We start from the raw sequence: 24,720 nt of genomic DNA, 5'->3' as shown, positions 1-24,720 counted from the left end.
TTGATTTCTACTTGACCTTAGAGAATTTAGAAATCTTAAATTCTAATTTTTGCACATTTAGATGCTTTCGTCATCTAAATAAACTCTAGATTGTTTTTGAGTAAATGCATATATATGTATAATGCCATGGTGTCTGGGTGATGACAATTATAATCAACTTTTAAAAACCTTTCTCTCCAGCCCTCACTAAAGGCTGACCAAATGAAGTGCCTTTTGCATATGCAGTGCGTTAGATGATGATAGGAGACAAACAGCAACACAACTCAATTTCACAGAGGTTCATTTGCAGTTAAATAGAACTAGGTTTTATTGATTTAGGGAAGTTCTCTATTGTGTAGTAGATGTATGTCAGTAGAAATGTTGTTTAATTGGATATAATTCTGCTTAATACGCTAGACTTCCAAACAACTGTATGTTGTAAAATTTATGCAAAACCTGTTTGTTTTTTTCCAGATGTAAAAAATACATTGAAATTAAATTAAGATTGGGCCAAATATGAGCTGTTCATACCAAATGACTCTATGTTATATTCTCTGTTGTAATGACATCATACTTAGGAATGGTCATGACTTGGTCAAATTATAAATGGCAGATTACTGATTTTTTTTTTTTTAACAGATTAGTGTAATATATGTTCTTGTTCTTTTAGTAAGTATGCAAAATCAAGGAGGAAAGCCTCAAGGCCATACACTGCCAAAAATAGTTTTCCAAAAAGATCCTGCAAAGTAAATATGGTACTCTAATCCCCCTGGTTTTGTTAGATGGGCGAGCTCAGTGCCTGACTGATGAAGTCCTGGAGTAGTTAACCATGATGACGTTTTCATTGCGACCACTGGTTTCACAGTTTGCATGCAGTTAAGTGGAGACCTTTCCCCTTCACCTAAGTGAGTCTTTTCTGTCTGGTAGATCTATTGAATTACAGTTTAACTAAATCAAGTTTTAAAAAATTCAGTTCAAATAGTATATGTTTCTAACATTGGTGCACTAAGGACAAGATTTGTCTGATTTTTTCCAACTATACCAGTTGGTCATCTAAAAGATACTACCTCAGCCTGCAAATCTTGTCCTGCATATGTCCTTTCGCTAACTCAGCTATAACAAAGTACCACTGAAACTGGACAACATTTTTATTTAATACAGCTCAAGGCTGTGCAGGTGATTTTCTGATTCCAGTCAGAGACGGACATTACACTTTATCTTCTGCTCTACAGAAGCCACACATCAGTTGACTTCCACTCTACCCAACCTGGCTCTGAAAAAAATAAATCTGAAAATTTTTTTTGCTGAAATAAATGGGAGTATAGAAAAAAAGTGGAAAGAACTGGATGCACCGTTAAATATGCACATACAGAGAGAGATTTTTATGTCAAAGCTTAGCATCTTTAAACTATGTGGTGGATTCCTGTGTGCCCACCTCTACTTACTTTCAGTGTGTAGTGTTTTTCTATTACTATAGTATCAATTTTGTTACTTGCTATGTTTCAAGCCTGGTTGTCATTAGTAATGAAACATATCTTCAAGCCTTCATTACTGCTGGTTGTACTAAAAGTTCCCAAGACATGGAGTCCAGACTTACTGTGTGAGACTTTACTATCTGTTTCCTTGATCAAGGACTGCCTGGCTTTCTGAGAGTAACCCTGTATTCTGTTGATTGTGGACAAATGCAGACAGAAAGGGAAGAAAAGCTGTTGAGCAATGCAAATGTTTTTCTAGCTGAAACTTGTGGCTTAAAGTATTTTGTTCACACAAGCAGAAGAACTGTGTATACCCAGGAACAGAACTAAAGGAACTCAAGGATGAAATAGCTGAGCTCCTAACCGCTCTGTGTAATCTTTTGCTTAAAACTGCTTTGGTAGCGCAGGTTGGCAGAGGTATTTCAAAAGTTCCAGGGAAGAGCTGGAAAATATTAACCAATAAACCTGACATCTGTATAAGGCAAGTTAGTATACTAAGGAATAGAATTAGTGGACACATGGATAAACGTGACCTACAAGTTGCCGCAGCTTTCATTAAGGGAAGTTGTGCTTTGCAGCCATATCCATGTATTTTGAAGAAGTCGGCAAGGAATAAGGAAGACCTGGCTGATGCAGTCTTTTTGGATTTCCAGAAAACGTTTGAAAAGGAGCAGGAACAGAAAGGTAGTTGACCTGAGAGACTCCTCACTGCAGGGTGTCGTGGAGCCTAAAGGATTTTGTGGACTGTACGTGTGATTAGACAGACTCATGGAAGTGCAGAGACATCAGCCCAGGTTCACAAAGTCCCTGACCGTAACTTTTGCATGTGGGGAAAATGTTCTGGGAGAGTAACACTGCATTTTTCACATGTCTTTCCTTGGCATCCGCTGTTGGGTGCTGTCAGAGACTGAGTAGTGAATCTTTCCTCTGCCTGAGTACTGCTGTGAGGATGCAGCTACACACGTTGAAATTTTCTGAAAGTATTGGTGTTTTACAATGGCACACACTCCAGAAATGCATGCTTGTTACATGAGTTGTTGTAATATATGAGTGCAGTGTAATGTTGTAATGTTTTGAATGCAGCGTTGTCAAAATGTTTGGTTTTCCAGAAAGATGGCTGCTAAGCTGGGGACAGGGTTGCAAAGTACARAATAAATCTGTTATTTTCTACTAGGGCATTGCAAAATATTATAACAGTCTTCAGTCTGTAATACAGTAATTGATTTTTAGCATGACCTATATTCTATTGAAAAAAACTTTGACAATTGCTCTTATTTATCAAATAATATTCAGGTATTTAATACTGCTGAACAGAAAATCAAATATATGCCAATGATACCTGTAGGCTATGTAGTAACATGTAGGATAGAGACAGTGCTGAGGATGGGGGAAAGGCCAGCCAAAGAAAGTACTACCTCTTCAGCAGTCTCTAACCAAAAATATATCCCAGGCATGATTGAGAAATACCTGGCATTAGAGGAGACACAGATCAATTACAGCATGAAATTTCATCCAATTATTTTCATATACAGTAACGTGGAGCACAGGTGAAGACATCAAATTAGCAATTGTCTGGAAATTTTTGAACTTCTAAACTGTAAAATGTGTTCATTTAAAAAGAAAAAAACACCCAAAATTTCACAGATGGTATTTTTGGTTTTCTGTTCCGTTTTTTTATGTATCATATTGATGTGTAATATCCAGAGGATTTTTTTATTCTGTTTTGTATTGTTCCAGTGAGTATTGATACTTGTACCAAAAATGTGCTGGCTATCTCATGAAATTATTAAATTATGTGTACTGGCTTACCTGATATCTGACAGAGTATCTTACCTGATATCTGACAGAGTATCTTACCTGATATCTGACAGAGTATCGTAATGATAATGTAGTCTAAAAATCATACATATCCACTTTGATTTATGGAAACTTAATTATTTCCAAATCCCAGTGGTCTTATTCTTTTTTGCTCTTTTAATCAGAGAAATAGCACTAATAACTGGCTGGTTAAAGTATAAGATCTGTTATTCAATAATTATTTCATAATTATTTCAAAAATTATTAAGCCCCTTTTCCATTGTGTGAAAGAGAAATGTTTTCATATTAAAAATCCATAAGACTTGATAGAGATTTAATTAAAGTCCTACTCTATAAATTTTACTCAATAAATGTCAAAATGCCAACATTTCAACTGACAAAATACACGTTTTAAATTGTTTTTATTATTATGAAATGTTTTACTATAACTGAATAAGAAAGAGAATCCTTTATTTCTTGAGTTTGCTTAATATGTGTATATGAAAATACCTGCATGAAATTTCATGCTTTAAGCCATCTTTTTGTCTGATTCCAGGCAGCTTCTTGGACTAATGATTCTCAAGTTATATTTTAGAATAGGGGTTTCTGCACACAGTATAGCAGCACCCTTTCTTGGTCTTTGAGCAGTATCATTCCCAACTTCCCTCTCTAATCTAGGTGTGGTAAGAGAGGTCTCAGATCTTATATGTCCAATTTTGTGTAATGCCTGTACAAGGAGAATTCTTCACCCATGATGACACCTTATGTAGTCCAGTAATAATATTCTTTGCTGATTTTCTTCCGTTTATAATAGTGTATGAAACAGCAAAAAGGGGTGGGTTTTTTTCCTTTTTAAGTAGAAAAAAAAAAGAAAAAAAAGTTGTTATAACTTTACACAAACTAGCAAAAATATTCAAAGACGAACAGTACTTGAGATTGTTTAATTGATAATATTCTAATTTAATGGTCAACTTCAGTATTCCTGTACTACTTTAAATCAGTCTATAATAATCTTTAATTGCTATAACTTTTCTTATTGCAAAATATATCACTCATTCTTCTTTCCATGATTTTTATAAAAATGATATATTAAAGGGCTCTGTGAAAAGAAGGACAAAGTTTAGGTTCTCTTATCCATATATGTACATATTTATAAAATTAGGTTTTGTTTTCTAGGGATGTATTGAGAAAAGAACAGAGTTGGTAGTGTCCTACAAAAATCAATGAAACCATAATGAAAGTACATAGATGATTGTATCATAAGTTCATTATGTCAGTTACAGAATTAAATTATCATTGCCCTTTTTGGTGAACTGCTACAAGAAAAAAATTATGTTCCAATGCAAATTCTCCAGCTTTTGAGAATGCATTTGGCCTCTTTGGGCTGATTTTGATTGCAAATCAAGTCCACCTGAATATTATAAATTAATAAATTGTCCTCAGTGCTGACTGCTCTCAGTCCTGGTCTCTGCAGAACCACTGTGCAGTCAGATGAGTTCTTGCCTTTCTCTCTGCTCCTAGCTCTCAGTTATGCCCTGAGTAGCTAAGATTGACATCTGGCATATCAAGAATTGGTACGAGCTCTTCATAACTCCTTTTTTCTTTCTGACAGACGGTTCTGTAGTATGAACAGAACAGGCCCACAACTGCTGAAAAATCATCCTTTTAAAGACAGTAGATACTTGCAATGTTTGGGCTAAGTCACTTCTTCATCTTTTTCAGCAACTGCATTATAACTRGAGTAAAGAACTGTAAACATCGTACCCCTTGGCTACATCCAGATGGCTGACTTCCGCACTGGAAGCCTTGAACATTTTTCTTTAGCTGAGCTTTTAGGTGCTGAAGGCTTCTGCTCATTTCAGTTAATAAATGCCAACTTAACTAAAGGTCTCCTGACCCATATTTTCTGAAAGTTGTTCTAGTCCATGGTAACCGGGTTGATAGTCACCTCGATCCATTTTGTCATTCCAGACTAGCCATGTCATGACAAAGCCTTCCCAGGTTGTTCAGATACATCGTGGTTTCTCCTCTCTCTACCATTTTTCAGTCATTTCGGGGAACTTCCAGATGTTCTTTCTGTTCTGTTTATGAAGGTTCAAGTTTTTGTTTTAATTCCTCCTGAGCTTTTTATTTTTTATTGTTTTATTAGAAAAGTGTTCCTGAAAAAAACATGAAAGTGAGGCATATGGTTGTTATTACATCATCAACATGAACAATGGGAAACAAATGCAATTTTAGAATATAGTTACAAAATACATGACATAAGATATCTGCAGGGTTTTCTAATACCATTTGTTTTATTGACACAGAAAATGCCATTATTCTGTGCTGTCTTTGTAATATTACTTTGTTTAAAAAAAGTGTTAGTAGTGTAAAATCGGTTATTTTCTCTGAAGAGTGAGGTAGAATTGTTTTTATTCTATAGTTATTTCATCAATGGACTGATCCTTCTGAAAAAAGAAATTTAAAGAATTCATATAGAATATGTCTGCTAACTGAAGGGGGTTATGTCTGTTTATCTTGGTTGATAGATAAATATATAGAAATATCTGTTTATATGTCTGTGTGTATCTATGCACATATGTATATTCCTAATTTGAAGAGACAGAGCTATTCTACAGTAACAAAATGCTGAAATAGAGATGTTTTACATGGTACAGGTTCGTTTATCAGAAAGATGAAAGACCGCTCTTCCAGGAAATTTTTGAAAACTGCTACTCAGAATTTCATTTCAATATCATTTCATACATTTAACTTAGTTTACCCATCACCAATATTGACCTCCATAGTTCATGTCTTTAATATTTTACAGCCCTGATAGCTATTGGACGATACAGCATGACAATAGAGACAGTGGATGTTGGATGGTGTAAAGAAATCACAGACCATGGAGCCACCCAAATTGCACAAAGCAGCAAGTCTCTCAGATACTTAGGGCTGATGAGATGCGATCAGGTAAGCAGCTTTTGCATGAACCGGAATCTGCTTCTGAATGAGTAGCTTCTGAATGAGTATGAGAGTGTGCGTGAGAGAGAGAGAGAGACTTATATTTTCCTATACAAATAAGTTTGGTATTCGCTGCTGTGGTAACTCTTTTAGTGTATTGGATTCACATGTTTAGCTAAAAAAAGTATCTAGAGAACTAAAAAGAACACTATAAATTTTTGCTGACACAGATTTCTGAAATACACCCATAAGGCTATTTGGACTGAGGTACTCACACCAGTAAAATCTGCCCTCTGAGGGCAGATTTTGTCTGTATTTTGACTGTTTTTGGCTAAAAGTGATTGGTATGTCATATCATACAATGACAGACTGCTTGTTTTTTAAAAAAGAAAGTAAAAAGAAACACAAGAATGATGAAGCTGCTGCGATGTTACTTCCAGAGAGATTTTGTATAGGTCTGTGCTCTTGCTCACATATGATGCTTTTGAAATCACATGGGCAAGGATTTGGATAAAACTATAATGCTAAAAAAATAAAAAGTATTGAATTTCTTATTATATAGCTTTCCCATTTGGAAGATACTAAGAATGCCTGTAGGTTAATTTTGCTCTTTTCATTAAATATAATATTATATAAAGATTTCTGTTAAACAGAATCCTAGTTTGTAATTTTATAGTTTGAAAGGAACTGAATATAAGTGATAACTTTCCCCCTCAGCTGAGAGGTAGACATATTAACTGCATTTATGCTGGGGAGCCTTTGGGGAAAAAAAGAGATTTGGGATTAGCTTGTGTTAGAGCTAATGAGTTTCACATCAGGAAGTCCTCAGTCAAAATGTCAGTTTGGCTGGATGGCCTGAAAAGTAGGAACATTGATCAGAGAAAGGACAGACAAAAACTAACGCATTCATATCTTATTTTTAGAGCCCCAATTGAAATATATATTCTTTATCTGTATGAGTGTATTTATACTAGAAGTTCAACTATATTGAATTCATGTTTTTTCAGACTGAAGCTTTCCCCTCCCATTTTAGCTTGAATGAAAGCTCTTGAGTAATGTTATGAATGATAGCAGTGAATTTTACTAACCCCAGAAATTCTCTCAGCCTTTTTCTTTTTCCTTTTCAGTATGCTATCACTACTCATCTCTGTATAAATATGAAAAAAAAAAGTTTTGTTCTAGTTTAATTAAAGCCTGAAACATATTAAAATATATGCCTTAAGACTCRCAAATAATGAATATCTTAAATGGAGCCTCTGTGTCTAGAGCTCCAGTTCATAGTCTCAGGAGTTTGATAGGTATAGGCTGATGGGTTTTGCACATTTGGATATATGGTATACCTCTTTCCCATGTCTGTCTTCTCTTCTGCCTCTTCCCATAAAGCTCGTCACCCTTTAGTCCTGTCATATAGGAGAAAAATGTGATTCCTGGGATGTGGTATAGTTGGTGACTTTAAGTCATTTCAAATACTACTGACACTAAGTTGTACAGTTYGAGTTAGCATTCTTTTCAGGATTGTTCCCACATGTTTAAGGGCTGCCTTCTCCTAGCTGCATTCTAGTTTATTAGAAACTTGAACCCTTTAGGTAATATACCCCTAACAGGAAATCTGTTGCTCATCTGAACCTAACCTTCTTATGTACTCAGCTGCATCCCTGACTGCCTGTGGGGAGGGTACAAAGCGGGTCCATCTTCTTGTACCTGGCAAATGAGGGGAAAATTCCTGTCCCCAAAGAAAAGAAATTAGCTCGTTTCCCAGCACTTTCATCCAAGCTGTGTAAATGGCAGTAGATTGCCTTCCTTCATAATTGTTTATTGGTAGTTACACCCCATTCCCCATTTCCATCCAGCTCTTAGACGAAGATGCCTTTTAGCATTTTATCACTAGAAGAAAAGAGAACAAGACAATCCAGCACCACATCACCCTGTACATAGGCTTCAGGAGTCAGGTTTTCAACAATGTTAGTTTAGAGAGAGAGAGAGATCTGGGAACAGGGCAGAAAGAGCTAAGAGTCACTGGAGGTTCAGAGTCTCCAATCTCAAACCTGCAAATGCACCTGTAAGGATTGTTTCTTTTTCAGCCATTGTGAACCAAACCTCAGCATCCAGGTTATGATTCCCATCAGAAACATCTCTTGCAGGTTGCAAAGTTCTGGTTGGATTAAACCTGTAGAAACACAGTTTATTAGTCTAAGATGCTTCATGGTCAAAACCATTACCTTGCATTTCTTGCAAAGCATCTGCTTTATAGAAGACAGTTAAAAAAAAAAAAAAATCAACTGGCAATGAATCAAAATTTCTAGCTCAGTTGTAAAGTTAGAAATAGCATTTTGCAAACTCAGCTTTAGAAATTTTCCAAGTTGAGGGGAGGGTAAGCGCTTTGGAAGAATTGCTCTGTCTGTTAAAGCTGACTCCACTTAATCTCCTAAACTTTAGTGTTTTGTAAGAGCCAACAGAAGAAAAGAGTGTATGACTCTCTCTGAATTGGGCTAAGATTATGTACTTAGAGAATGTTCAAAGTGTTACTTGACCTTGGGAATAAGATCTGACCCTGAATCACCTGATCACTTTTACATATATTTATTTTGTGGATTTAGCTAATGTTGTACAATCAACACAGATCTAATAAGTGCAATAATTTTATTCTGTCTTCAGCTGCTATAGAAAATCAATGACCTTGATGCTGAAAACAAGTTTTACTACCTCATCAGTTAAACTATATGAACTGCAGTCTGTATTCCTCTAATTGGTGGTTAATGTTTTCCTAGTTCTTTACAAAAGATTATACATCATCTTTTGTGTTGTGAAAGCCAGCTGAACTGGAAGAAAAAAAATTACTTTCCAAGAAAGCTCCAGGGCAGATAGAAAAGCAATGTTGACTCTGTGTGCATGCATGTGTGTGTGTGTGTGTGTGTATTCAAAGTATGGTGGCTAAAACTTGATAAGAAATGAATAAGTGCTGTAAAAGCAAACACTGTAGTACTARGACTACCACTGGGAACCATTTTCTTGCTTCTAAAGCTTTGATGGAAAACATAGTTCCACAGAGAGAATGAACTAAGTACCCTTGACTTTTAAGAGTCGGCCAGATGATGCCAGCTCACTTTTTCCACCACAAAAGAACAGAGAAATTACTCAACAAAATCGTGTCTTCAACTGTCTCTCCCCAATATCATGCAGAACTAATTTTTTCCAGTGACTGSTCTATTAGGTTAAAATGTCAGTGTTCAGCACATCATTAAAGAGAATTCTTGGGTGATGCAGAAGGATTTATTCACATGTTCCTTTGACTGAAATTCTTGAATATTCTTGGAATATTCTCAGCTTGCAATGAAGAGTTAGATTTGCCCCTTCTGACCAGCCTTCCTCTTCCAAGGCACCGATTGTTATGCTTGTTCCAGGTAGCATTTATGCCTTGCTAGGAATTCCCAGGTGTTAAAGGAGAAGTACTTAAACACAAAGTTACATAAGGAACATATGTAAGTAGACTTCAAATGGTTGTAACTAAAATACTCTTTATGACCCAGTCTCTTTGGAATTTCTTTGATATGCAGTTGACATAAATTAGAGGCGTCAAGGGTCCTCCCAAGAAAGATCAGAGAGGGTGCGGGCCTGGGTAAAAGCAGGCTCTGTTTTATTCCATTGATTATCTAAGTGCCTCAAGGCAGTGGCTTTCAGTGGATGCAGAGCATTATTGATCCACACCATGAAAATAATCAGATTATTCATTTCTCATCAAACTGCTGTTGCCATGACCTTTCTTTTTATCATGTTCCCTACCATCTAATATGCACACCACAGCAGCAAAATGTTCTTTGCCTTAAAATAAATGTCATTATGTTTTAAAGTCTCATAAAATATGCCAACTTCACCATGAGATCGTCATAATGAGAGCACATATTTATGTTGGAGGTTTTTTTAATATGTGTTTTAACACTTAATATTCAATGTTTAATATCATAATCACTGTTTAGTCAAATCTAGAAAAGAGTAAAGTCGAAGATCAGTGAATGTTTAAAGCCTTTCAGAACTACCATAGCAGAATTTTGCTTTACAATACATGTTTATGGTCAGGTAAACAAGATCTAAATATTCTTTACAATGTAAAAATGTTAGAGGTTTACTGAGAATATATTTATTTATTTATTTATTTATTTTTATTTTTTTTCCCCCCCCTAGCACCTCCATGACTTAGGCAAATTTGGCTTTTGACATGTTTTCCTTGCGCTACATAGCTGTAGTGTCTGAGACCAGGAAAGAGCTCTGGATGAACTGATATTATTGGTGCAGGGCAGTGTGGACATACTGGCTCAGGTCCTGAAAGCAGCTTAACTACCAAAGTACAGCACCTTGCCGAGGGAAATCATCAGTCAGGAAGGCTCACGAGATAGTCATATGGATGTGCAATATAACTTACTGCTTCCATTTCCATGACTAGCTCAAGTAATGCTAACTTGATGGTCTCTACAGGGTCCTACATTGTGCAGCATAGATACAGTGAGCCAAGTCCCATTAATTTTCAGTAACAGATAAACTTCTGAGGGCCTGTAATCCAAACCTTCAAAGGCATTTTGGTGTCCAGACAGAAGATAGACACCTAAATATTTTTAAGTACAATACTAAGTATTTGGGGCAATAAAATTCCCTAGTTGCCTAACARTAAACATCAGCACATACTCAGAAGCAACTAGGCACTTCTCCCATCTGATCTTTTTCRAGGTACCAGGTGTGGGTGGCAGTGCACAAGCCACAGCTACATCCCTGAAAGAGCCTGATCTGTCCAGACATATTGCTGTTTCCCAGTCAGGGTGTGGAGTTCTGTATGGTCTTCCTGAAGCACCTCTTTCTCTATGTACAGTATGTGCTGCATGCAAATGTGTGTATTAGTGTATGTATGTGTGTACAGCACCTAACTGACTTCTTGTGACTGTGCGATTTACATGTTTCATGAAAAGTAAATGTTGCAATTCTGATTCTCCATTTCTTTTGAAATCAGTAATAGAGGGAACTGGTTTTATTAGTAGTTGCTTAGGGCCTGAATAGGACGTTTCAGTGTTTCATAATGGGAAAAGGCATAAAGGCATAATATTTCTGTTTTGCGTTCTGGTGTTATGATACTGATTAGCAGTGCGTACAGTTCCCAAGTACACTGAGCCAGGCTTCGTTCCCTGCTGGGGCCCTTGCCATTGCACAACGGACTCAGGAGCTCCCGATTTCCCCGAGTGGAGCAGTGCTGCACTGTTGGGGGCCCCGATAGCCCTCCAGGGTTATGTTTTGGGACTTGGCTAGGGTGTGTAGGAGCACAAAGCAGCTGTGCTGCTCTGCAGTCACCGATAAGCCTGCGGTGGAGCGTTATGTGTGCTGCCCGGGTACATCAATGCTCTGTTTGTCACCAGGAAATACTGAGGCAGGCCCAGAGTAGTCTCTAGAGTCATGGGGTTATACTCAGTGTATCTTAGTCCCAGCCTGATGGCAGCAGTGAACATGACTGTCTAGTCTTCAAACCAAATCTTAACTGTATCTGTGTATTTTTTATCACTGCTTATGAAAATATGTACTTATTATTGTCCTTCCTTTCTATATGCAATCAGTAAGCAATGGTATTTTTTTGTGTCCCTAAACTGTTTTCTCACAGACCTTCCATGATGAGCAGTGATACTTGAAATACTTTCAGAGCAGTGTGGACAGTTATGTGGTGCTCACTTCTTGCCCGCAAAACTGACATCAGGATTCCTACAAACCGTACTTACGTCGCAAGGGCATAAAATTGTACCTGTGTAAGACTCAAAGATTCGAATCTGCATGTTTCAAGCTTCTTTTTCTGAACACAGTTCTATACATTCATGTTCCTAAATTGATCTTAATCATACTTACTTATCATAATTACTTAAATAGTTTTGTCTGAAATATTTATAAATATTTCACGTTTCATGTTTCTGAAATAAATCAGAGAAAGAGGCAACATTTTCTATGCTATTTATTGCAAGAACTCATTTTAAAAATGTTTTTGTAGCACTACTTTATTGTGCTTCACAACATCCCAGAGAGCTTTAGATAATGGCAGCCTGAACTCTTCACCTTTGTGGAAAATGGCTGGATATCACCTAGGAAATAGTGGCTAAAAACTTGGTCTGTTTTTCTGGCTGACATTTTGACTGGGTGAACAATGTGTCAGAATAATCTTCTGGTGGAGTTAGCAACTTTTCTCACACAGATTTTCACTGTTCTTGGTCCTTTCCCTATAGCTGTGGTGCTATTTGCAACGGTTATCATCAGTGCTACCACTTAAATGCAGGAGGTTTTTTGGGGGGAAATATACAGAAAAATTACACTGAAAAACAAAGACCTGCAAAATTCGTTATTCCCAGCTATGAGTGAATGAAATGAAGTGAGTTTGACAAAGTTGGCTGTGAACGGATACCCTAACTTCAGTTAATAAATTGTGCTCTTTATTCCTTGCTTATTTTTGTTTGAGAAATACAGGTTGCTTTTCATGAAAATACTGCTTAAATCTGTAACTTATTCCAGAGAGTAGATCAACTGTAGAAAGTACTTCCAATTATACTTTTACTGAGATTAGAGTACAGAAATTGCTGGTCAGTACAATTGACAAAAAAGACAAACCCTTTCGTATTACCACAGAGAAGAAGGAAGATAGATGACCCCTGAAAATAAAAAAAAAAGTCAGAGAAATGATTTGCATCTCAAGAGTAAGGTTTTCTAAAAAACAGTAGATTTTTAATAATTTATCATTTCATCCTTCTATATAATCTGTTTTAGAAACATTTGTAAATATGTATCTCATTCAAACCGCAAATCATTAGCTGACTGGGCTGCAGCTACTGTTGCGTATGCGGAAATGCCAGCTTGTGAAAAAACTTATTAACTCAGGGCAAAAAGGGTTTTCCACTTTATTAGTAACCATGATTGGAAACATTTTTACCCTTCATCCGCAATCTATTTAGACAGATAGTTTGTAAGTGAAAAGAAGGGAGATAAGATCTTAGGCTCCAGAAGTATGTCTTTAAATTTCAAACTCTTTTTCCAGCCAAATTATTCTTAGTCAACAGCAGAGCACCAAGAATGCAGAGCTATGGCTTGCTTTAATATAATTATCGCAGCAATTTGCCTTCCATCTTCAGAAAATGCTAACAAACGTTAGCCTGATCAAAAATCCCGACAAATTACTGCCAGTTCTTCTTTTATTTTTAAAGGATTCATTTTGAGATCCAAAATTATGGTTTTGTGATATTGAAGAAGACTGAAAAATCCAATCCTTCTTCCCTAAAAAAAAAAAAAAATTCTAAAGCACTTATTTTCTCTGTAAATCACTATAATTTGTTCAAGTGACATTGCTGTATATTTAAAAGGATTCTCTGTGTTTTTTAAAGTAATATATATAATGTAGGAGCTGCCATTGATAAGTCTGTGTGAACAATGAAGATTTTAGATTCATAAAATCTGTGAATCCTGTTAGAAAGAAATTACAGTTATCCTTGCTAACCCRCAACAAAAGAAAAATAGCATTTATTTCACTTCGGTTTTCAATACAACAATTTTAAACGACAAAACAATACTTTTTTTCTTCCTAGCTAACAGGAATAACAGACCCATTAGTGTATGAACGAAAGCATCTGCTAAAATATAAAAGAGGATTCTTTATACAAATAGAACTTTTTTGTACTTCTAATTTAACTACTTCTTTACCAAAACACTTTTATCTTCCAGGCTGAGTTGTTTAGCAATACATGACAGTAGGCTAAAGATAGAGTCATCTTGAATTAATGAGTCTGCTCTTGTTATTAAAAACAACCACCTGGTCCTATCTACTGTAATAAGAGATGGGCTCTCAACTGCTAATCAACGGTTCAAAATTAGGGTAAGACCAACTATTGAGGGAAAATGCAATCTGACGTAGTCAGCATTTTTTATGATAAAAAGAAAATTTTTTAGAAGCATTGTCCCCAGGAACTTCCAATTATTTTTGTCAGATGGAAACTTTTTGAGAGTGATTTCTCTGTTAATTTTACAGGTCCTCGTTTTGACAAGTATTGCAATAATGTGCTCAAATTATTGTTAACCTAGCAAAATAGAAAGGAAAATATTCAAAACTTAATTCAACATGCAGAAGGTAATCTGAAAGAATATCTATCATTATATTAAAAAAAAACCCTGTCATTTCACTGGATAAGGTTTCTTATGAACTATAATTTTTATAAATAAAAACAAAGCAACACACAGACTTTCGTCGTTAATTTGAAATAATTATGAATACTGGTAATATTTTTACCCAGAAGCGTTGTACAGGTTGGGTCTAGAAGAAGTTTGATTGAAATGAGCAGAATTGGCAAACCCACCAGCCAACCCAAAGGACTCCTTTGGAGTTGTTTCCCTGATTTAATAGTAAGCAAGGAGAACTGAGAATGAAAATCTTTATCACTTACAGGACGTTAATACTCAATACTGTGTTGGCTGTAATGATTAGCACAGCAAGCCTTGAGACATTGGCTCTTGCAAAAAAACTACGGAAACTCACAGAGACCTGAAATGGATTTTGTTAGTTTGCAGTAACGCTTTCCTCTGCGAGACGGCAGCAATTGTGCAAGGACTGGCAGTTTGAGGCAATAACATTCACCTGTGTAAACAACCACAACAAAATCTTTCATCCCTCCAGGCTTGGACCTTTCTGCTGAGGTTTAAGCAAAGAACTTAAAAATGGTCTGCTCCACAGGCAGCCTTGTTACATTTTCTGAAATCCTCCCAGAAGTGCTGCCATTGACTATTGCAAGATTTGTGTATTCCATTTATTTCCCTTTACACCATAGAAGAAATTACATATATTTCTGCTTAGCTGCCCTTCTTCTTCCCCTTTCCAAATCTAAGTGGGAGATGAATTACTAAGATCTTTCCAGTACATAATTAAGTTGTTGAATGTCATGATAATAGTAGTACATCAATATTTGGAAAAAAAGACTGTACTTGACAATTTCATTATGAGTCCACAAATACAGTCTTTTCATGTGTGTGTGTGKGGGGGGGTTTGTTTGTTTTTAATAACAGCAACCATTAAGCCAAAATATGTTTTTTGCTGAAATAGTAAGGGACTTTATTTGGACTATAGGATGTTGTGCTAATATAGGTAGTGCTGTTATTTTATTAAAGTCCTAAACAAAGGTTCTGCCCCTGGGCATGAGGCAAGTCATTTACACTCTGTGGAATATGTCTGTCTTAGCTGATCAAGTGCACTTCACACAAACTATTCCAGAAATCTTTAATTTTGTTATGGCTACAGGCAACAGTTATAATTGGGCCACCTGAGAATATAATTCATTCAACTATTAGTGGAAAAAAAGTCAAACATTTGTTATTAAGTACACTTTTTATAAGACATTGACTCGAGGAAGCAAACGATAGCTCAGAGAAGAGAGAGAAGGTGTATATGAATTTACTTAATGACTCCAAGTGTGTGTGTGTATTGGATTTTATTGTTATGCTGGAAAAACTGGAAAATAGAATATATCTGAAATCCATGATTATGGGTACACATAATGACTATGGATTAATTTCTTTATCCATTGCATGCAAATTGGGCTTTCATGTAATACTACCCTATGTATACAGAGACAGAATAATGCATGGAACGTCATTGCCCCTAATGTTGCAATACCACTGCATAAGTAAATTTTCAATAGCATATTAAGAAAACCCTTTTGGATCCAATCAATTTGTTATTTTTTTATGCAAGATTGGTTTTGTGAGTCTTTTTGTTCAGAAACGTAATGATTGTAATTTGTGCCATGTTGACCTTTATTATCAAACATCATCTGTACAGCAGCTCTGAAGATCTTTCAGCATCAATGTTACTTCTCACTTGTTATCATGCCCCTAAAATTATTTACAAGGACTTAATTTCTAAAATTAAGCTAACCGTTCTTTATACTGTTAATGCCTTTTTGTACAAATACTGCAGACTAATTGTGTTATAGCTTTGTTTGGTATTTTTGATTAATGACTAGCCAGGAAAATTATATGACTGAAGATGCATTTAATTTGTATTCTCCGTGTGACCTGCAGTGAGGCAAGTGCCCATGAAGTCAGCACCCTCCAAAATCAGCTAGCCACATGCCTGTTGCAAGAGCTGATATTATGCAGAAATAGTTTGAATAGTCCATCCCTTTATAATGTTACGAACAATTAAGGAGCACAGATGAATTTTCCTAAGTTYTAATAGCACATCTTTGCACTAGTAGTTTTGCAACCCTCGTATCTTTTCAGAAGTGTTTTGTGAAAAGAGTAATCTCTTTTTTGTGTGTGTGATCCAAGTTTATTTTTTATTAAGCTGGTTTGTCACTCATTCATGTCAATTATTAACTTGGAATGTTGATGCAGATCATGAAGGTTATTAAAATCCATTCCTAGATATGTTGCACAACTGTATATGTGTATATGTGAATATTTCCACAGTCAATTAGCAGAAAAATGGGTACCTTCTAGATTAAGGGTGAATACTTCTTCACTCAACATGAGTGAACATGAGCAACATGAAACTTGCAGTCCAGGCAATGACTTTACTCTCCCTTTTCAGTGTTGCTCTGAATGGAACAAAACAGACATTCTTGACACATTTTAATAGCTTTAGGATCAGAACTGCATTCTGAGGCTGCTCTTGATAATACCTCCAGGAGGAGCTTTTGAGATTGGTAGGCAGTCTTACAGCTCTCCTTATTGATACAGTAAAAGAGTTCTCTTGGTTAAAACCAGAACTTTTTAAAGCATCTCTATTTGCCATTAAGTATTCTGATCCAAGAGAAGAGCTCTTGGACGTTATATCAACTAAAGGCACATTAGCTAAAAGTAACTAGGAAAGTCCTTTTTAGGAAAAGTCCCTAAACCTCTGTTTCTGTTCCTCACTTGCAAGTAAGGGTATCAGCCTCATTAAAAAGAAATCTCTAATTCTAGTGATGGCCTTAATTGAAAGCTGTAATTTATCTTGCCAAGATTAGGAACACTTGAGTCCTTTGAATGTAATAAGATCTATGCGGGGAACATAATGGAAGCAATAAGTAAAGAATAATAGACATTACTCCTAAACAATTCCCTATGGAATGGTTTGATATCTTTAGAAACCTCTTTACTTTAGAAGCTAGAAATGAAAGAAGACAGTACCAAAATTATCACTGGAGGTCTGCCAAATGACATGGCACATTTAAAAGCAAAACCCGAAAATTATCAAGTTCTTATTTATGTTTGCATTTTGGATTTTCCATGACAACTCAGGGAGGATGGCGTAAAAGTAATTACTCCTGGAGTTCCATGGCAGCTGCCAGTGGCGTACTAAACTGCTAAATATTGGCAGTCATACCAGATCAATAAATCTAGCGATATAAGATCAAAAATCTGAGTGAATAGCATATTGATTGAAAACTATAGTTTCACTTGATCATACTTGCCAATTAGTTTCTTCTGGAAAAAATATTTTCAGACTGCAGGGTTTTTCTTCACCTTTCTTGTTGTAGGCAGATCACTTAATCTAAAGGGGAGAAAGAATTTTGAACRCAGATCTCCCATTTTCCCCAATATTTGACCCACGTTACATGTATGCCTGCCTAGTAGAGTGAGATTAGTGTACGCCAAGGAAGGTCTTCCACATCCATTCTGTTGATGTTGTTCTATTTCATATGGACTAGATGGGTACTCATATTCCTCTTTCCCAGAAAAATTCCTAATTGTCACATAAGAAAGTAGTTTTTTATCCAGTGCAGGTAATATTTAAATTCTGTCTGCACAACCACACTACACCATCAGAAGAAATTAAGGAGGATCCATCCCAGATAACGTTTGTCACAAAGTCAAGTATACTGTCCTGGGAAATAGGGGATATGTGTTCAGATGTCTTTAAGAAAAAGGATTCAAAATCATGATTTCTGCACTGTAGGTAACTGAGTTAAAAGGGGATGACATCAATTCCTCCTGCCAGGTTCTGTAACCCATCTTTTCCTTTACTTTTATGACAGTTACATAAAATGAATCTTCTCTTTGGCCTGGAATAATTTTTTATTTCAGCAAGAAAAATAAGTTTCAAACCAATATTCATTATTGTTTTATTTCTTCTGTTTGATGACCAAGATCACACAAACCTATTTAGATTCTTAATGGTGAGAACTGCATTCTTTCATTCTGTGTTAAAACCATAATTGAAGGGGCTATTCAAATTTGAATGAATGATTATGTATTAGATAATCTAACTAGTTTATCTTCAGCCAGTAGTCTTCCTTTTGACAACTCAAAAGATGAAGATTAATGGAAGTTTTGCAGAAGAAAAATATAACATTTTAAAGCATATTAAGATATAAAGATTTTTATTTTTCATTCATTGGACAGGACTGCTCAAGCTCAGAAGGGAGAATTGCTCTGATTATGTAATGGATTTATTTTGGGAATGGCATTCAGTGCTTTTGTCTTATCACCAACCAAACAGAGACAGAAGCTCATGTTCTAATGGTTTAGATATCAGACTTCTTTGCATCTTAATCCTACAATTAGGGGAACTGATGACAAGGATGCCAAGGGAGTTGCTGTAGACATTATTTATCTTATTCATTAACAAAGTACTGAAATTTTCTTGATTTCTCTGTTTTCCTGACTTTTAGATTTAGTTTGAGTCCAATACTACGGAAAGTTTAAAATACTAAAAAATTTACTCTGTTTTAGTGTTTGGTTTGACTTTCATTGTGGTAAAAGACAAGCTTTCAGTTTGTTTTGGTAGGGAATCATTTGTGGCTAAACATTCCATATTTTTTTTCTCATCTTGGAATTCAAGTAGGTTGTCTGACTGCCAGATAGGGTCCTTCTCTTTTTTTTTATTTTATTTTGCTTCTTCATAATCTAAATTTGAATTTATATGTCCAGCATAATTTCTCACTATTTGCTGTTTGTCCACTTGCTTCACTGTGTCCTTTCCTCTGGCTTCCAATTTTACCTACAGACTATACGTTTGCATTGCTTTCAATGTCATGCTGCCCCGAGTGGTCATATTTCTGTGTCGCCTATAAAGTTGTTAGCAACATAGTTATTCTATTTGGCACTCCATACCAAAAAAATTTCTTCTCCTGTTTAGTAAAGTAATAATAGTAATTAGTAATAATTTTATTAAATATTATTGTGTGTAGTAATAACTGTACTGGATAACTCAGGACAAGTGGTTAATGCTAAATGTTTTTCTACAGATCTCTTCGTAGATTTTAAGACCAAAAGAGACTATTGTAGCATCTGATCTGTCTTTCTGAGTGTCATGAGCCATGCTATTTTGCATAAATTAGCCTTGTAGTAAATATATTAACTTGTATCTTGCTACACTGTTACTTGCACATATGTGTTCATTCTTGAGTCAAAGATACGAGGACATGAAGAATCCATGGTTTTCTCTGATCATTTGTTCTCTTACTGTGTTTGAACATACTCTTTATAAAAAATTTGCCTTACTTTCTGAGTTTGTTTCCTCTGATAGGAATCTGCTTATGGAATTGCAAAATTAGGTACAATATCAAACAATATTGGTGCAATATCAAAAGTTAATATCCGTGCTGTCGAACAAGACAAGCAAAACAGGTGTGTGTTAAAACGCAATATCCTCTCTCCATGATTAATATCTACAGTTATCTAGTAGATAAGCAATATCCTTTCTTTAGTTTTCCATTTAGGAAGGACAAAATGAGCAGCTCTCTGTGGTGAGCATCTTCATTCTGGCAGAGGTAACCATTAGGAGAAGCTGTTGTGGACAAGTAGGTTTATAATTCTGCTGATTTAGAATTAGTACTTGAGAGCATAAGGTGAAAATGGTAACCTAGATTCTGCCATGGCACTCTGCACTGCAAATTTTAAAGAGAAAAGATTTTTGACTGTTTTTGAATAGGCAAAAAGTAACAAATGCTGTTATGAGGATTCTTCCCTTCCAACCAATATTTCTGTGAAGTGTTGCTGACAGTTTGAAAGTATGTATTCACCTATAAATATCAAATATTTTGGAGGATTTATGCTATCTCTGATTTCGTTTCAATTTATTAAAAGTCACTTCTTGTTTTTCAGCACTGGAAGATGTTATTATAACGTAGTTATTTGCCAAAAGTGCAGTGTGTGCTTCGAAGGGAGGTTAAACCAGTTTTCTATCCAAGTCTGTCTCAGCTAGATGAAACTTCCATTGAAGATTGAGTGTTTCTGTTATCAAAGAGGAAGAACTGGATATTAAACCTTTCATTTATCCCTGTCATTGGATGCAATCACTGTTCAGAAGGATGCACTCCTTGATATCTTTTAAGGACAAAAATATTATTAGATGTTGTGGTCACTGTGCTTTAAAATGTTATTCCCCAGATGAATCTTTGTAATGATAGTAAACATTTTAGTTTAGTTTTTTACTTTTGGCCCTGAATGTTGGACACTGGGGAGGGAAAAAGGCAAACAATTATATCAGTCTTCCATCCTACTGATCTAGGTTCTTCAGCATTTAAATGCCATATCGATGCATTTAAAAATGTCCAAGTGTTCAGCAAAGATTTCAAAGAAAGCTACCTAAAAGTTATGGTTCTTAGGTTAATCTTTTATTTATCTAAAGGATGAAGGAGGCTGTCTGCTTCTGTGATATGAACTGCAATCAGCTTAAAAATAATTGACAAATTAATCCCCTCACAGCACTGCAATTGTAAAGGTGTTAGGTTTAATTAGGCTTGTCTGATTGCCTTGTCTAATCAAGAATAAAGGTGCTACCTTTGATGTCTAAGATTTCGGAGGGCCATCCCTGACCTGACAAGCTTGCATGTTTTAATTATTGATCCCATCATTTCTGCCCACAAACCCCTTAGTGCAGCGTTAGCCTCACACCAAACAGCTAAAAGAAAAAAACTTTTACCTGTGATGCATGCAAAGATGTGTTGGACTTCTAACCTTTGGAAATGTCGGTCTATATTACCAGTTGATGTACCTACAATATAGAATTGTTTGTATTTTTTTCCTTGTGTAACCAAATTATTTCTTTTTTTTTTTTTAAATCATGGTAGTCACATTGATAGCTACCATACAGTGCAAGTTCATTTCAGTAAGACTGTGGAATTACTACTTGGTGTGTGTGAAAGTATCATAATCATGCCATAAATTAATAATCAGCATAGATGTTATCATTTTCATTTTCCAAAACCAAGAAAATCTTATGTTTCAAACCTCTGTCTGCTTGAGGGAGTTTGAATTAATACACTTCTGTTTCAAGGTAGAGAAAGAAATCTGTTACTCTGGACAGTGCCCTGTTAAACAAGATGGTTTTGCCTTGAATAATTATGGTTTGGGCTGTGTGGGTGGCCAGCATGTGTGGAATTAAAATAGTTTAACTGCTAAACATTGTTGCATTTTTTTTAAGCAAAATTATTTTAAAAGGGAGGCTATTTATTTGTCTTTCCTTTTTGCTTTCCATTTCAAATAATAAAACAACAGTTTTTACTAGGATGTATTATATAAGACTTCTCCCTTTAGAATAAGATTGAGCTGTGTTTTTTTTTTTTCCTGTAAGAGAGCATTGCTGTTTGTTCATTTGCTGTGTCATAAATGCACGCAGACGTGTACTAGCAGCAGAGAGCCCAGCCCTGCAGGTCCTCCCGGGAGTSTGAAATCTGATCATTTATTTAGCCTTTTTGTCCATCACAGATTCTCCTCTTTGATTGCAGGTGAATGAAGCCACAGTGGAGCAGCTAGTGCAGCAGTATCCACATATAACCTTCAGTACTGTACTACAGGATTGCAAGAGGACGTTGGAACGGGCTTATCAAATGGGCTGGACACCCAATATGTCTACTGCCTCTTAACCTCCTAGACCGCTATGGCAGTTCTGCACTGCTGCATTCAGTAGATCTAATGGGGACTGCAGATTTTATTTGTACAATGTTGCGGGAGTATTTTAAACTTTCTTTTTATTCTCATTTTATTTTCTACAAAATATATATTGAGAAATCACTTATTCCAAAATAAGTCTCCTTATTTTTTTATTTTTAAAACAAGTTCTTGTCTCATTTTTAATGATGAAAATGTTATGTTTGGTCTCTCTTGGAAGTTGTGGGAGAGAAACTGGACTGTGATGTAGTCAGATACTTGTAACTATCCAGAATATTAAATTGTTATTCTAAAAATCTGCAAGTCCCCAAAGGTAAAGAAGAGGGTTCACAACCTTTCATATGATGCAATATAATTGTGAGTTTACACAAGTTACAGTGAAATGGAAACAGCTATACACTGACTTTGCTGTACTGTACAACTATACTAATATTGAAGCAAAACTTCAGAAATGCATCATATCTTTTTGTTTTCATAAAAGATATAAAAGCCTTTGGCAGACTTCTTGAAGTGGATTCCTACTAGTTCTGTGGATAGCTTGAAATTATAGAAGATATTAAGCTTGTTTTCTTCTGTTTACTTTCCTTTGCCTTGGTCATGTGCGTTTCCTTTGTAAATGGTAACTCGGTGCTAGCACCAGTGTAATTGAGCAGTATAGGCCTGTGCTGAATGTGGGAGCTCAACTCGATGCTTATTATTTACCTAGACTAAAGCTACCCCAGGAGTTTTAAGATGCACAGTAATAAGAGAATCTGCAAAGAATTGTGATTTTCTTATAAACATTTTGATAATTACACAAATCATTATTTTGAATGGAAATCTTAGTAAGTGATAATGATGGAATGGATATTTAATGGACAATCTTACTTTTTTTCTATTATTGAACTGCAGAAGTGATTTCTTGTTTCATTTTGTTTTGTTAAAATGGTCATATAGGAGATGCTGTACAGATTTCTAAATCTTTGCACCTTCCCATTTTTGTAATAGGTGAGCTAACAGTGTTTTACCTTTAACTTAACACTGATAACCAGTTCCCACTTCGTAAAGTCAGATGCTGAATTGAAGACACCAACTGTCGGAAATAAGTTAGCAGACAATATTGAAATATCTTACTGAAAAACTTATTTTGCTGCATTTTTTTAAATGATCTTGTCTCCTCTGGCTATGCTGTGATGTTGCTGAATTGTGAAATTCAAATGAATAAGTAGAAGTCAGTAAGAGCATTCCTCTGGTTTCACGTGTGGTTGTTATTTTAGAACAGATCTCACAATGCAAGGAGTGCTGACCTCAAAAAGGCCATCTAAAAATGACTCCAAGCAGAGATATAATTTTGTAGGATCAGGGGCTAACTGGCTAACTCTGGAAGTAATTTCTCAGGATGAAGAGTAGTACTTACATCCTCTAAATTATGCATCCTACACATTGTACTGATTTTTGAATTTGTTTCCCAACTCTTTAGGCTACCTTACTTGCAGTATTGTTTCTTTTTCTTTTTAATACAAAACTGATTTGCAATATGGTGTATGCAGGAAAATAGCCAGAGTAAAAACATTAAAAGTTTAATTTTCTGTGTGTCACATTGCTTTCTTAGGAATTAAATTTGACGGATAGTGAAATTACAGACATTGCAGCTTCAGTTTGAAGTTGTGCTAACCTTTAGAGTATTACCATTTGGTTGCGAATGTTTTTGAGGTGTGTAACACTGGATATTTGCTTTTTAAAGGTTACAGTGTTTTAATCCAAAATATGAAATGCTCAAGCTTCAGCTGAAGGATTGCCATTATTGTGAAAATGTTTTACTAATCCAGAAGGTCTGGTGCAGCATAACCTGGAAAATGTTTAGTATGCCTGTATAAATCTATTGGACTGTATGTTGATTTCCATAGCATAATTCTTGACAACAGAAACATCAGCTCACAGTAATTCCAGTGATGGTGTTGAATGTTTTCTTATTAGACTTCTTGAAATGATGAACAAATTTCTCTGGAAAAATATATAGTAAAGTTTTTGCTTGAAATACCATAAATACATGTGAACATGTACAATGCTGGGCTTTTTATCTACTCCAAAATGGCAACAATATTTTCAGAATAAAGCCTATGGATTATATTGCAGATATAGTGCAGAATCTTAGTCATTCTTCATTTAATTTCTTTTTATGAGTGCATTAAAACAATTCACACAATTTGTAAGTTTCTATTTTTCCGTGAAACCTTTGACCTTGCAATGGGTTGCAATAAAAGAAAGAAGAAAAAAGTGGTGTCTTCTGTTTATCTGTGCTGCTAACTGTATTTAGGCTCTGCTATCAGAGAGACTGGAGTCTACATCCTTGAAGATGCAGAACTCATCTGGACACGGTCCTTAGCAACCAGATCCAGGCTGGCCATGTTGTGAGTGTTGGGTTGGACCAGATGACCTCCAAAGGTCCTTTCCAACCTAAAAAAAATACTCTGACCTGTATTTAAGCTTGTGTGTATATTACAGATCTAGTAGGTCATCTCTTTTTACTTCTACCATTAAGTCACTGTCAGTAGTCTTGCGTAACGTGTGCTTGGAAATACATTTTCCTGTCAGTATCTTGTCTCAAGCAAAATTTTACCTGCTATTCGTCTTTTTCATACTTTTCTGAACTCATTAATTTTTATAAATC

At 35.6% G+C, this 24,720-nt stretch overlaps 1 protein-coding gene across 1 annotated transcript in view; it reads left to right on the top strand.

Annotated features, from left to right (window-relative positions):
- Nucleotides 1–24,315, top strand: part of FBXL17 (F-box and leucine rich repeat protein 17) — a 293,203-nt gene extending 268,888 nt beyond the window's left edge. The window contains exons 8-9 of the mRNA XM_026062188.1: nucleotides 6,064–6,206; nucleotides 21,908–24,315. Of these exons, the coding sequence (XP_025917973.1) occupies nucleotides 6,064–6,206; nucleotides 21,908–22,045 (281 nt within the window). The 3' untranslated portion in view covers nucleotides 22,046–24,315. The remainder of the gene's footprint in view (nucleotides 1–6,063; nucleotides 6,207–21,907) is intronic.
- Nucleotides 24,316–24,720: the final 405 nt, after the last annotated feature.

The sequence above is a fragment of the Apteryx rowi genome, unplaced genomic scaffold (assembly GCF_003343035.1).
Source record: "Apteryx rowi isolate R43461 unplaced genomic scaffold, aptRow1 scaffold_19, whole genome shotgun sequence".
Taxonomy (NCBI): domain Eukaryota; kingdom Metazoa; phylum Chordata; class Aves; order Apterygiformes; family Apterygidae; genus Apteryx; species Apteryx rowi.
The sequence above is the reverse complement of the archived record's forward strand: the minus strand, read 5'-3'. Positions and strand labels throughout refer to the sequence as shown.